At 38.1% G+C, this 15,624-nt stretch overlaps 1 protein-coding gene across 3 annotated transcripts in view; it reads right to left on the reverse strand.

Annotated features, from left to right (window-relative positions):
- Nucleotides 1-15,624, reverse strand: part of gpr153 (G protein-coupled receptor 153) — a 47,455-nt gene that overhangs the window by 10,697 nt on the left and 21,134 nt on the right. For all 3 annotated transcript variants that reach the window (XM_015377705.1, XM_015377704.1, XM_015377703.1), the window contains exons 2-3: nt 13,970-14,600; nt 2,625-3,054 (exon numbers count right to left, since the gene is read on the reverse strand). In XM_015377705.1, the coding sequence (XP_015233191.1) occupies nt 2,625-3,054; nt 13,970-14,343 (804 nt within the window). In that variant the 5' untranslated portion in view covers nt 14,344-14,600. The remainder of the gene's footprint in view (nt 1-2,624; nt 3,055-13,969; nt 14,601-15,624) is intronic.

A 15,624-nucleotide genomic window follows, 5' to 3' on the forward strand; every position in this document is an offset into this window, starting at 1 on the left:
AGACATTCCCAGCAGACCCTCGCTACTAAGGCCTGCCAGGTCTGTCCAGCCTGTTCCTCTTCAAGTTTATTCAGATATTCACCAGGAGGTCATCAGTGGACAGCTCTGGCCCTCTCTTCACCCCAGAGTCCAAAGTCAGGAGATACAACAACAGAGTGGATCATCAAACTCTGGGTCTGGGTTTCCTATTCCCTCTGCTTGAACATGGTGTTCACATTATGCATAATCCATGGCTTACACAGAAGTTTGGGTTGAGGGCTGAGGGTCGCTTCCTTGCAATCACACCCTTCCAGGTGTTACTGTCAGGACACTAAGAAGGCCTGGTACTCTGTACTGCTGTTTTGCCAGTTGGCTGAAACCACAGCCAGGGACCTACCCCCAACCGAAGGTGAAGTGATGCAACCCTCTGGACCACCGGGGTAAACTCCAACACTAGACGGCTGAGCTGGGGTAGAGGAGCAGGCCTATGCCAGCGGGCCAATCCAGAGTACAAGAGAGTCCAGCCTCTATCAAGGAGTTGGGTTCCAGAGCCCAGGCAGTGTGTAGAGGAGAGCCTGAATATTTCTAGCAGGTATCCCTTTACCTCCAGCACAAGCTCAGCCTCCTTCCCACCCAGCGAGGTGACACTCCATGTCCCCAGTGCATGTCCCAAGTACGCTGCCCAATCGTCTTTGCACCGTTCGCTCATGGTTCCCCATACAGCTGGTGGGCCCACTGGGGGATGGCCTAACGTTGCTCCTCCAGGCACCAGCCGGAAGCAGCACCTCAATTTCTTTGCCTTATGATGGCGTTTTGAACAGCTCTTTGTCTGACTAGTCACTCAGAGCCTGTTTGTCTTGTGAGGCCCAACCAGCGGAATTTAGTCCCCAACAACATAGCCTCTGAGATCATCCAGGCACCCCATGAAATAACATATTAATAGGACCCACTCATTTTAGGCAAAAATAGAAATGTTCTGTTACTGGGTAATTCAAGATAAAACCTTTTTCATCGATTAAAAACAGTTTAGAGTTCAGAGACAGCATATCTGTAAAATCAACATTATGTGTACTGTTCAGAATCATTACTTGTAAAAAATATTTTTACCAAACTTAAAACAGAAAAATACCAACATTTTTATTACAACCCAGAAAATATGAATAGCACATCACATCACAAGAAATCCTATTTAGACCTGGAGATATTGTATGTTTTGATTTATGTGCTCTTCAAGGCTGTACGAGTCCATGTTACTGCATACACTCTAAAACAAAGATGCAGTACATTTGTGTAAACAGCTTTCCATGCATTTAAATAGCTCATTAGATCAGGTTCTAAAAGCAGCCACCAGACTTGCTGTTTCTGTCACTGCACTGAAACAAGATCCTTTTTTATTCAGAACACCATGTTCTATGTGATAAATCAAAATATGGGGATGCTCTAGTGTATAATTTTTCCTTGAAATAAAATTGTACGTCATTTTCAAGCTATTGCAGCAAAATGCTTTTGAACACTAATATTGAACATTTTGTGAGTATTTCAGCGCCATGCTACATCATTAGTGTATGTGAGAACATTTTTACTTTCATCATAAAAGACAACATGAAACACACACTTCAAACCAGAGCCCCTGATTTTAAAGGGATTAAGGTTGTAGCTTTTTCAAAGCCCCTTGTTTCTGTTGAGGGAAAAGGAGGATTTTTTTGTTCCAATGCCGACCATTCAAGGTCAAAACTGAACAGATAGCAGATTTAGTCATGCAATGTTTTCCTTATGTCATATTTGTAAGTTCAGAAGAGAAACATTCTTCTCTTCTATGTTGTGAAATAGTATAAGACTTAACACAATCCACATATGTGAAAGAGATGCAAAATATTCCATATTTCAGAAAAAAAACTGATAATGCTTAATCCTTTAAAGCCTGGATCATTAAATAATTTTTAGAAAATTCTATTTTTTTTTTAAATTAAAGTAGTCATGGAACTTTCTGACAAACAAAATAACAAAACTTTTGTATAAATTAATTTAAATCTTTTATTTCCATCATTTGTGACCTATAAATTTTCTGTTCACTACATGTGTCTGACTGTGTAAGTAAGGGTCCCACACTAATGACATAGAGGTCTCAAAAACTCATGTATCAAATGTGATATATGTGGTCTTAATACTAATTTAATTAAAAAAGCCTCTTTTTCTATCACTGCACCAAAAAAAAAAATAATAAGAAAAAAATGTCCTTTGGATAAGTAGGAACAAACCACACATCTACTTTTAGGTATTTTGTGAACCTTCATATTATTTTGCCTCAGGCCTCAAAATGCTATTTTAAAAAGCTTTAGCAAAATGCTAAAAAATTAAGAAAGTCATGAGGCCCAGTGGTGGAGCAAGTTTTCTATGTGCTTGACCTACAGTCATCAGCGCAGCTGTCCTGGGTCTGATTCCCAGCCACAGGCTTTTTACTGCAGGTCTTTCCTCATAAAACTATTCTTCCTGTCCAGCTACAATGTCTCAAATCCACAAACTCAGGCATACTCGAACTCCCAGTCTTTTATCTCAGCCTTCCTAATTAAAGTTACACCAAAATCTCCTACATAAACTTCAAACCAGTCAAGTTAACCCTTAGCCACTGCTCATAATAAACTTACCAGTATAGGAAAGCCAGTCAAGAAATCGTAGATGAAAACAATGCCACTGATCAGGTAAGTGATCTGCAGCGAAGTCTTGAGAGGCTCTGATCCATCAATGGATGATCTGCGCTTCCCCTGAGCATCCTCCACCACAATGGTTGGGACGTTGAACTTGTTCTTATCAGCGTTATGGCCTGCCTGAATGGAGAAGGTCTGGAAGAGAGCAATGCCGATGCAGATCACACCCATGGCCACACTACCGCCGATCAGCAGCAGGAAGCACACGCCGAAGCCCAGGCCGATCTCTGTCACAATAAATCTGCAGTCAGAGGTGTAGAAACGATCGATGGTGTCATGCCAGCCCACTGCTGGAAGGGTGGACAGGATAAAGGACACCATCCAGATGCCCATCACTGTGTGAACCGCTTGCTTCTTGGTGTTACTTAACCTGTAAGCACAAACAAAGTTTTTTGCATCAAGTCAGTGAAGCTGTAAGACCTTCAACTTAAATTGGCTTTGGCTTTATTTTCTGCTCTATAAGTCCTGCTGCTTGTTAGTCTGAAGCTTGTGATCCATGACGTTTCTGTGAAATCTCAGCAGTACTCCTGCTAAAGCTACAGCATACAGCTGTTATGTGTTGAATTGTAAGAAAAGTTCAAGCACCCTTGTTAAAATTCCAGGCATTTGATATGTATAAATTGTAAAACTTTAATGACATTGATCCAGTATCAAGGAAAGAAATCCAAACGAAAGCTTCAATAACACTTCCTTAAAACATCTTTATTTCAGTTTCAGCATTTAGTCTTGCTGAAAAGTTACCCGCTATTAAAAAGAGTGAATCTAAACTTTACCTTAACTTCAACATTTCCAGTGCAATATCTCAGACATTTTAATACAGCATTGAATCATTAATAACTGGAGGAAATATAGGGCAACAAGTAAATTAATAAATTGACATTTTTTCAGAATCAATAAACATATCTGTGCCTCTGATTGTTCTACAGAGATATGGACGGTTTATTTTGGATGGACATAAACAGCATGAATCTAATAGATACTGAGAGAAAAGGGCAAAGTTAAACACATCCACCTTAAAACTAAACTGAACTAACCTAAATAGTCAAATAACAAAGGTAACATTGTGCAATTTACAAATTGCTGAGGTGAAACAGGAAAGCAGCGAGCTTGTTTAAGTTTGCTCAAGCAGTGAGTGCAGTTTTATATTTACTCACAGACTGGCTTGAGATTATAAATATGGCTGTTATTCTGTGATCTCCAAGTGGCCTGAATATACTTTTGTATGACTCCACTGCCTACAGGTTGGAAATTAAATCTGAGTATAGAGATTTGCAGGTGGTTTTGTAAGAGGTGCAAAAAAAAAAAAAAAAAAATAAGTCCAACACAGGAAACTTCAAGACACCAGTTAAGGAATAATTAATTCCACAAAATAACAAAACAAAGGGGGGAAAGGTGTTTATCCCAGTTATTGATTAACAAAAGCTCTGTTAGAATAATAATAATTATTCAAAATTAACATTGTGGATCAAAATAAAAAAGCACCACATAGAAAATAGTTATGACCTGGACAAACTAGAGAAAGTGGAGGGACATCGATTTTTTTACTGATGGTTTCCTTCGGTCCATTTGTCATCTGGGTCTTTTTCAGCATGAGAGAATTTCCATTTCCCTTTTACCTCCAAGTAGCTGTTAGAATGAAGAATTTTCTCGTGTCTTCTGGTGGTGCGGTTATGTGCATAGGACCACACATACATCTAAAACAACAGTCAGCTCTAATCCTTTATTTCTCCACATATTCCTAAACGTGTTATTTCTTTAAAATATTTGCTACTGTAGCAGCACAGGGAAGTTAAGAAGTCAGCTACTGCATAATCCTGCAAAAACAACATATACTTAAAGAAATAAACAGTCCTTATATCAACTTGTGCAATTATAAAAATATACAGGTTGCAGAGCAAAATCAAATGGTGACTGGATTTGGCTGATTTTTTTTTTCTACATGTTAAGATATACATTATTGGCAGTTTAAGACTACAAAAAAAGATGATCAAGAGGTAACTGGAAGAGTGTAAGTTTTAGAGCAACAATGCTTTGTTTTATACTCTATTTTGAAACATGCTGGATCTGGAATATGTAATGTCTGGAAATCTTTTTTTTTTTCTGCAACTTTGAATTATCCATAAACATAAAACTGGACTGACTTCAAGTTTAAGTTAAGAAGATATAAAAAGTCAAGAAGCTCTTTTTTCCTCAGATTTAAACTTAATCTAATGATAGGAAAATCAGTCTAAACAAAGATATCCCACATATTTGTATCACACTTTCTATAAACCTATTTAGACGTACATGTAAAACCTACATTTCTATTAACTGGACATGAAAACAGATTTAAGGTTACCGGTACCTATTTCCAGTCTCAGAAGGGTTAAAGCTAAAGTAACAGTAAGTCAGGTAAAGTAACAGGGAGATCAAAAGGAGTGCAGCAAACATGGTCTGTTTTATTCTTTTGAGCTGTTTAGAGTGAAAAACCAAGGAATTGGAAATGTTGGTAGCTTTCTAAAAAAAAAGTGATAAGTTATGTTCTAATAACAAAGCTTTTAAAATAAAATTGTAATCACTCTAAATTGCCTGTGAAAGCTTTATAAAAACTGGAAAAAGAACACAAAATTCTAATGGTGCATTTTGACATTTGATAGAAGAAATTAAACTGTGATTTTGTAGAACTAGTTTTAAATTCCTGAGTGGTCCTACAGTTTAAAAACAAGTTGCAGTTTCTGATGAAGGGAGCTCCTACCATTATTATGCATTTCTAAAGGTTCAGTTGCAGTCTGACATCAATGTAAATTTTCATTATTTTCAATACCAGACTGCTGGACACATTAGATAGAATTAGAGGAACAGACTGCATTGTACTGAAAGAGCAGCCAAGACTTTTTCTTAACCTGTTGTTAGAAACTATTATGGTATTTTCATTTACATTGGTGTTACGGAGGGGCGTACAATTCTAGTTTAAGATATTAATTTAAAAAGCAAACTGAATAAAGCAAATCATTTTTCTATTTTAGCAGTTAAATATTCAATTCCCTGTTCTCTTCAAGCACATTTAACAAAAAGAACTGCACCATCAGTAACAACAAAATAATTTGAGCAACCATTGTCATCATTTCTACACAGGAAAATCATCTAAGATTCTTCAAAATAGGTTAAACGGTTAAAAAAAAAAAATTAAATTGATTTAGTTTAGATGTACTGTTGCAGCATAAACCACACAAAGGGGGCAGCAGTTGCCTCTATCTCTATGTGGGTTTTTGCAAAGACAAGTAGATCTTGTTGTCACAGTGAGTAATGCTAGCCTTTCCTGAATGCGCCTGGGGTACATGGGGGAGGTTACGTCACCAAGCTGCATGAATCTATTACCAGAGTGAGGGAGGAAAATAACTTACATGAGATAGTGAGCATAGTGAGATGAGAATACCTCCCTAAGTACAAAGCTGGAACTCATAATTTGAGGCTTCAGCATATGTAAATGTCTGAGAAAAGGCAGGCCTGCTAGCTCAGCAGGGTGAATGGGAAGCAATTTAAAAAGAAAGATGAGCATTAATGATATAGTCTAGGCCTGAAACGCTGCTTCATTATATAATTGTTGAAACCAACTTTAAAATAAAATCTAAATCTGGTAAGGGGGAGGCAAATGATGAGAAACTAAATCATAAAACCATTTTTTGTGAAACCAAAGATAATCGTGTGGTAACTGCATTGTTTATACATAGAGCAAGACTGAGCATTATTTTTATTGAGCAGCTGCTTATGTGCAAAACTTGCCAAGTTGAGCATAGCCTGAGCATCTGTAGGGCTGATGCCAGAGGCAGTACATTCATAGTCTGTTTTCAAGCAGGGAAACAGAGGAAGACAACATAATGTTAAGGTTTAAGCAACATTTTAAATATCAAATATCTTTTAATATAATATTAATATTTTTTCATTAGATTTTACAAAACATTTGCGGCAGAAATGCTTTCAGCAAAATATTGTTGTTTTTCCACTTAATACTTAAGAGGGAGAAAAAAGTAAGGCTTGGGTTAACAGCAGATTTAGACTAGAATGATCAGAACTTTGAGATGCAAATGTGAATGGGGAACAAATTACACATTTTGACAGCATCCTGTGCTCGAAATATTCTATTTGGCTCATAATAATGTTAGCTGTTGTTTAATCATCAGCCTTTGATTTAAAAGCAACACTCCAATGCTGATTTAATGAAGCCACAACCCTGTTTTAAACATCTGACTTGGTGTGAACAGCAGATGTCCTGGGAGTCCAATGTGACTAAAATAGCGCTAATGCTGTTAATGTGAGGTGAATGTCTGTTTTATTAATCACTGTTTCATGGTGATATCATATGTTGTGGAAAACAAACAAGCAAAAAAAAAAAAACAATAAATGAAGGTGGTAACTAGAGTTGGCAGATTGGCTTTTCAGACAGTCTGACACAGTGTTACCCCAAATAACTGCAACCAGCTAACATGCTGGCAGGAAGGAGATTTCACCTGATATAATCCTTCCCACTCACAAACTGTACACAGGCTCACAGATGGCACAAGTCTGTGTGCATCCTACAGTTTCTTAGGAATCCACTCAAAAAAATCTGAAATCACTGGTCTGAATGAGACTCTAATTTTCTAAAGTCTATAAAGATCTTATTTTATAACTATGTCTGAAACTTTTATTCAGATACAATTGCAGAATATTTAGGCTATTGCCTGCAGTTATGCGTTTCATGTAAGGATGTAGAACAGAGGAAAAACGTGGTACTGTTAATGTCAGCAGAATTGTAGCAATACAGAAAAAACACGAGACAGTTTTAGAGTTTAGGAGTTTTAAATAAGGGCTCTTAATAAATTCTGTTCTGTTTAGAATTCTAGATTTTTTTTTTTTTTTGATAAGGAAAAAATATTTCTTTTTTAATGAAAAACAAGCTTTTCTTTAAACGGTCATAAGCCAGATTAATAGGGGTGGTTCAATTGGATCTCTACACCAGTATCCATCTGGAAAGTACGGTGCCCCAGAGGTGTCAGGTCAGAAACAAAATCCACAACACAAAACAAAAAAATGCCACCACAGAAATACAATAGCCACAACACAAAATCAAAACAAAAACGACAAGAAATTACAAAAGCCACAACGCAAGTCACACAACCTGCAACAGAAGTAACAATGCTGCTGCTCATCTTGTAATTAAAGATCCAGTCATACTTATTACCAGCATTACTTGCCAAGTTATAAGTCATCTGTCCTGCTCAGGTGTCTGAATCAATGGTCCGGACTATAGACATGTAAATAAATAAAGCCTGCATTGGCTGCTATCACCTGGCGCTGGCCAGACACCGTGCCACCATCTGGGGGCATTTAACGCCTCCACTCCATGTAATTCTATATAATAGGATCAAATAAGTATCAGCCTATTTAATCAACGCCTAAAATATCTGGCATATAGGGAGTTAGGGTGCATTCACCCCAAACAGGGTGACATTTTCACAGAGTTAATATGCTTTTGATCATCTTGAAATTCGGCTGGCCAGTGAAGGAAGTTCACAAGGCAGGTGGATTTGCCCAGGCAGCGAAAGGATCCTATGTAATCGAGTCTGCTGGTTGTTGATTTTCTGTTGAGTACTGACATTTGCAGCGATACTTCCACATATCTGTCACTTACTTCAGGGCTCTGCAGTCCCACATCGGCGGACGAATCACCCGGACTGAGAGTTAGATGAGAAGGCACTCTGGAGCTCATATAGGAGCAGCGGGGAATCTGTGCCAGAACATCGGCAGAGATACAAAATGAACCTGGACCAGGTTTCCAGCTGTGTCTCCATCTTGAACTATGGAACCACAGCAGGAGATCGAAGGATTCCACGGGGGAATGTGCCCACTAGAGTGGGTAGAGGAGGCAGAGCAGGAAGCCCGCAGGGGGAAACAGCACCAGTGTGGAATGGCTATAGCTGGCTTTGGGCTAGGTATTGAAGGTAATTGTGATGATTCAAAGCTACAGAGGGGCACAGCAGCAGATCGGATAAGGCCACAGGCAACATTTAAGTCGGGTCAAGGACTATTGCTGCCCGGGACTAGGATAGTGCTAAACTGGTGAAGCCAGCCATTGGGGCAGAGCTAGAAGAGGCTATGGCAGTTGGAGCTAGCCAACACAAAGGTAAACAAAAGTTCTGATTTTTCAACCGCATTTGCAGGAGCGGCTATCAGAGGTCGGCAACTTCATCCAAATCATACCATTCACCACCTTATATTCGCCACCGTCTCCTTGCTCCGCTTTGCTGCACTCAGGATCATCTGCATAGGGATAACATGGGAATCCTTCGCTCCAACTGCAAATTCATGTTCTGGGTGATGGTACCCTGACGATTGTTTAAATGCAAGTTGGTGGCAACACGAGGCTTCGAACTAATAGCTGCTATCCTTTTTAGATATCTACACTGACCCTGCATCTATCGGCTTCTTAAAATATATGTTTTTTCAGGAGCTTGTGAATTCAAAAACCTTGTGAGAACTCATCTTGCTCACAAGGTAAGCGTATCTTTGCAAACCAAAACATAACATGTAGGGATTAGAGTCGAAAACCGGTTCCTGTTCAGAACCGGTTCTGTGTGCTCCAATTCATGGCACCGTTTGGCAGCTCACTTAACGATTCTCTTAACAGTTCCAGGCAGGAAGAGAGAGATGGCAACAAGGCGCTTTGCAATTATTGCAAAGTGGCAATTACATCCGTGGGAGGAAATACATTCAACATGCAGAAACACCTGCACACACAACATGGCATACATTTTAACAAATGGCATGTTTTGGATACTTCTGGACAGAAGCTAAAGTTACAACCAGCATGTAGGTCAACTCTGGTGGTAAGTAGCTAGTTTTATATCACTGGCTGTGGTTCCTAGTAAATCATATGCCATTTCTGGAAATAAACCCATTTCCTACCTCTCTTTGGGGTTATTAAACATGCTACGAAGTTGCTCCGCAGTTCAGGGAACGGCAGAAAGGTGACGCTCGTTTATCTAAATCAGGGGGAGATGAGTTTATTTATTTTATAGCCTGGCTGGCTGCTCCCAACCTTAATAACATGTAAAACAAAATATGTTTAGCCTTACAGACCAAGATTGTGGGTGCAACAAAGAAATTTGACTTAAGTGTCAAGTGATCACTGCATACAGACATGAACCATATACATGGGTACAAGTAAAAATTATATAACCAGCACATTAGACAAATATAACCGCAGCATGAATCATACAAAAACATAATTACCTGTGTTTTGATAAGTACAATAGCTCACATGTTCAGAAGGGCAATTTTGATGAGGCTCAATAAACAACCACCAGAAGTTTAGTTTCCATTGCCTCTGAGTCAATTCTTTCAAACACTAGTCTGGTTTTATTGCTGCTTTTATTGAGGATGTAATAACACGGACTATAACTTTTAAATAAGTAATTCATAACTCTTGTTTGTATATAGAGGTATACTGAATTGGCCTTATGCACAAGGTATGCACTATAACACAGTGAGAGTGCAAGATGCTGCAAATATGAGATAATTGCAGACAAAACACCCATCTAACCTCTATGAATGCAGTCTGATGCTTTAACAAAAATATAGTGTATTTTCTTTTTTTTTTTGCCGTCCCCTCACTTTAGCCTGTCTTAAAAATGCACCTGTGCAGCCAATTATTATGGAATGATTTAACAATAACCAACTTGATACGCACTACTCAAAAAAAACTTTAAAAACACATTGGATTTTAATTTAGAAAAAAAAAATGTACTGTAAGGATACAGAATGAGTATTGTGGTAAAAGCAAAATGATGATTCATTATTTGATGAATAGGAAAGTGATTAATCCACAGAGGGCTTAATCTAAAGTCATGCAGATGGTGAAACTGAAAAAGCTCCAGGCTAATTTACCTTTCTTAAATGTCTTTTCAGCAACTCAGAATAGTACTAAGCAGTTTGTATGCTCACAAAAATGCTTGTATGCATGCCTCGCTGGGGCAGTTGCTGGATTTGGGATTTGCATCATTCTACATTACCAGGAGTGACACCAACCCTGGTCCATCAAAAGCAAAACCAAATAGCAATACCAAAAAATATTTAAGAAAAAATGAGGAAGGTAAAAAATGTATGTGTATGTGGGTACTACTTGTTTAACCATTCCTGTTTTTGGGATGATCTAAACATCTAACACAGCGGTTGTTAACTTTATTAAGGGGTCATAGAATGCAAAACCGAGTTTCCATTGTCATAGATGAATAACAATAGTTCAGAGGGTGAAATGGACGTACAGAGAAGTTCAAAACCCATCGACACCTCCTTTCTCTGCAAATCTCACAATTCTAAACTTCCACCATGAAACGGGGGAATTCAAACGAAGCACCGAATTGAATATCAACTTGGGGATGTTGCCTTATTTGGTCCTGGCCTGAACTTTTCTCACGCCCCGAAATTCACATACAGACCAGCCCACTGGTTCACTGGCCCAAGAAGATGAATAGAGGTAGATGTAAGACACCAGTTTAGCTGTTTAGCCTACAGTTGGGTTTACTTCTACAAGATTTACAAAGCAGGCAGTTTCTCTACTGAAAATGAGCCAGAACCACAGGTGTAAATGCAGTTTTCCAGGCTGCATGCAGAAAGGGGAAAATTTTCACAGTCTTCCCAAGGATCTGAAGACTCGAATGGCATGGATTATTTTTGTGCTGCTGACTGGACCAGACCGGGCCCCAGCGGGTGACAGAGCAACCGAACCTGGCGACGTTATGCTTGTAGCCTGGTCAACGGCGGCCGCGAAGCATACCGTCACCGGGTCGGGTTTGCTCACTCCGTCCACTACCTGCTGCACTGTAGTCGACCAAAATCCCGGAAGATTTTCAAATTCGCCCCGGACATTTTTTAGGTATGAAAAGTAGGACATGTCCGGGAAAAAGAGGACGTCTTGTCACCCTACCATATCAATAATTTTAATGTTTCAGTGAATGAGTGCTTGTTGCTATGAGGCATTTTTGCTCAGCAGCTTCCCTCATCATAAACCAAAGAAACCAATCAGCATGCAGCTCATCTAAATATTCATGAGCATACCATAAAAGGAAGAAAAGCTGTTGTTTCATTCTAGGGCTTTAAACCAGGCTTGCATTAGGGCTCATAGCACAGCAAATATGCCATTTTCAGCCCAACCAATGTCACACATCCTATTCAGACATCTTAAGGACCAGCACCAAATACCCTATATAATCAATCATAGTTTTAATCAAAGCAGCAAACAAACTTCTCTGCTACTTAACTGACCTGATAAAAATTCAAGAAGTTTAAATTCCTTAACATTATACTCTGATTAAAAAGAGGTAATTTAGCTTCTTTGAGTGCTGTCCATTTATAACCGAAACCACTTTGGCCTTTTACATTTTTGAGAAACTTTTTATCAAGCTCTTTGCAGAAATATCATAAACTTTATCCACAATGTTTATTTTGAAATAGCAGCTCAGACAGAGCCGACCAGAGCCTGGAGCTAAACTTATGTAAAGGCACAGACACACACACACACACTGCTGCAGACTGCTGTAGGGGACTCACAGATGGCAATGTGGAAAATAACAGTCATAACTTTAGTGGACATTTTTAAGAGGATAAAAACATGAAATTCGCTGCCTACAAATATCAGAGTCAAAGAATTAACATAATCAATACAGACAATTTCGATGAATAACCTAATCTACGAGTTTTTGTAATGAATATGCCTTTTGGAAGACTTTGATACAAGGATAGAAACATTTTAAATTAAGAAAAATACAATAAACTGTTGATATCAGCCACAGTTTTAGGGGGAGGCAGTATACATTGTTTTTAGGTTAGTGTTGCCTCCATTGGATTAAGATAAGGTGTAAAGTGTTGTGTAATGATCCCTGAGTGGAGAGATTTTTTGCTAATTGGGAATCTTATGAACATGTTTGGCTTGATTTTTTATTTTTTTGTTATGCTGCTCTTCATAACATTTTGCAGGTTTTTAGAACAGAAACAAGGAAAACCGTTTTTATCACGTTGGAGAGCACACATTACACATTGTGACAAAAATGTTTTGTCTTTCTAACAATAACATGCTGATTATTTCTTTATTAATTTTGAAAAAATAGAATCCAGTAAAAATGACATCATCAATCACTGATGGTCATTGGTTAATCAAGTCAAACTTTGAAAATATACTTGCATAACAAAAGCATTCCCTGAGTAACAGTACAAACAGGTAGTAATTGTATATATTTTTTTTGCTTATCATTTTTTTCATAAAGTACCTTACATGACATGAACTGGTACAAAAGATCTAGGCCTCATTGCTTTTGCAAACCTTCAGCTCTGATACTCCCATGTGTGACACCCCATAGCCTAGCAGATTACTTCTAAGCTCATTTACATAGTAAACGGTGACCCGGTGTTTAATGGGGCGAAATTGTGATCAGGGACTGCAGAGGGTCCAAGACAAAGCACGAAGCAGAGTGCAAAGGTATGATAATCATTTTTTTCCAGTTAGCAGATGTGATTTTAGGGTGCAAGGTATTATTTGAGGGGTTTTCCTCCGTGAAAACCCTGAAATGTTGATGACTGTTATTTATCGACCTCGTACGTAGAAATCGATTTGCAGGTTCGGCAAAAACTTCTACAGTTAAACCAAATCAGGTTACAACAGATTCCCTATGCAACAGCAAAACAAATGCAATACTAAATATCTATATAAAAGTGTTATTTTTAGATGTATATATGGGGATCAAATTGGTATGCACAAACCCTCCAAGCATGATCTCTTTTTTTATCAAAATGTTAAATGAGAAAAAGTGAATTTAATGAAAAGATTTGACTTCTGCAGTCTATTAATATGAAAAGCTATAATACATCATATTAAAGTATTTCTTAAATAACATTTCTCTACACAGAGACTCTGTATAAGAAATGCACCATATTAGGATGTATGCAAAAGACAATGGATCCTAAATGGTGGTCCACTCACCATTCAAAGATTTGTTTTCTCACTGTTACCTCCTGCTTTCTGTAAATACTCCAACAACATAGTTTGAATGACAATATTTTCTTCTGAAGGCAACAGTTTCAATAATAAATTCTTGTTGGGAAAAATTGAAGGTTTCCCTAAATACCAATTTTACAACAAGAGCACAATTGATCAGTTTATCAATACTACAGGAAGACAGGAATTAATTTTTGACTAGGCATGTTTATTCTAAGCCATTGCCATAATCTGCAACAGTTCTAGGAAATTTTGGTCTCACAACCAAATTTCATACCTGTAGTTCACAGGCCAGCGCACCATCCACATACGGTGATAGGAGAGCGAGGTGACGGAGAAGCAGGTGACCAATGTTAAAGTGTAAAATGTGGAGACAAACACTTTGCAGAGACCCTCATTCCACTCGTAGTTGGAGTGCTGTCGCCGCAGTGTTATAACACAGTACATGGTAATGGGGATAGCCATGTTGAGAATGTGTGTCCCTGCTAGGGTGCAGATAAGAAACTCCAGCGGTTTCCACTTTTTCTGCTTTGCACTAACACTAAGGATGCTCCAAGTGTTGGCCAGGATGGACACGCCCGAGCAGACCAGCCAAGCCAGCGTGTTGGCATTGATGACGTCATCCTTCATGGTGGTCATCTCATCCACCATGTTGGTATGGGGCAGGGCTCAGCCTGGAGGGCCGGGAGGAGCCGTCGGAGAGTTGAGGTACACGCAAGGAGAAGGAGGTGGTGACGCCGGGCAGGAGGGGACGCAACGTGTGGGGCAAGGCAGGCATCCTATCTGGGTGGGCTTGTACTCTCCATGGGTTGAGTACAGCAGGTAAATATGGTGGTAGTGGAGCGACACAGTGGGATGTAAAAGGTGAGGGTTGGCAGAGCTGAGCCAGTTCTTTTAAATGCATAGACCTGGAGAGACAGATGAGAACAGAAAGAGATCACATTTAGATTTTGGCAACACTTATATTTTGAACAATGATTTGTCAAATTCATGCATTTTTAAGAAAAATAAATACATCTCAGAGGGAGACTAGGTCTGCGCGTAAATATAAATAAAACCTAAAAACAATTTAGCAAAACTGACAGACTAAATGACAGATATAAATGCTCTTTGACCTGCTTGATAAGCTCTTATGTTTAGGGAGTAAGGGGAGTTGTTATGACAAAATAATGTCACTTTTTAATCAAATGTTTGCAAAAATCCCACTCCAAGCAGTAAAATGTTTGTTGATGCTTTTGTAAAACATTGGCATAAAGTAGTATTTCCAATTAAATATATTTTAATCAAGGATAGATGGATGCAAGGATAATTATATGTTCTAAATATATAATATATAATAATTATAAATATATAATAATTTAAAGTACCTCTCTAGAGCACCTTGCAATAAAAATAACATTTAAAGTACTTTTGTTTGCAAAAGAAATTAATTGTAATCTAAGAAGCTTTAAGTCAACTACTGTTTCCAAAACTTTTAATGAGATCATCTTTATAGGAGATAAAGTATAGAAGACAAGAAATGGATCACAATACACAAAGAAGAGATTTTGTGGTTTGTTTCTCCCAGCTGCTGTTAGACTTTATAAGCTTCATATTTTCTTTTCACAGGGTTTACGTCATACGGATAATATACGGTATATATATATTTTTTTTTTTGCACAGATATAAAAAGAAGAATACAATTCACATATGCATTTGTTATGATCTACATCTGCTTTATCATAACCACATAGTTTCATAACTAAGAACATTTCATGTTACTGTAGATTTTCTTATGTTTACAATTATTGCTTATTGCATATATATGTGAAGGGTGATCTATTCCATTCGACTTTTTTCATCATTGATTATTGTGACATATTATTTAATTTGTCCTTGGATTCATTAAATATACTGGATTTATTTGTGGAAGACAGAGACTTAGGATGAACC

This window comes from Cyprinodon variegatus, unplaced genomic scaffold, assembly GCF_000732505.1.
Source record: "Cyprinodon variegatus isolate N-32 unplaced genomic scaffold, C_variegatus-1.0 Scaffold158, whole genome shotgun sequence".
NCBI classification, from domain to species: domain Eukaryota; kingdom Metazoa; phylum Chordata; class Actinopteri; order Cyprinodontiformes; family Cyprinodontidae; genus Cyprinodon; species Cyprinodon variegatus.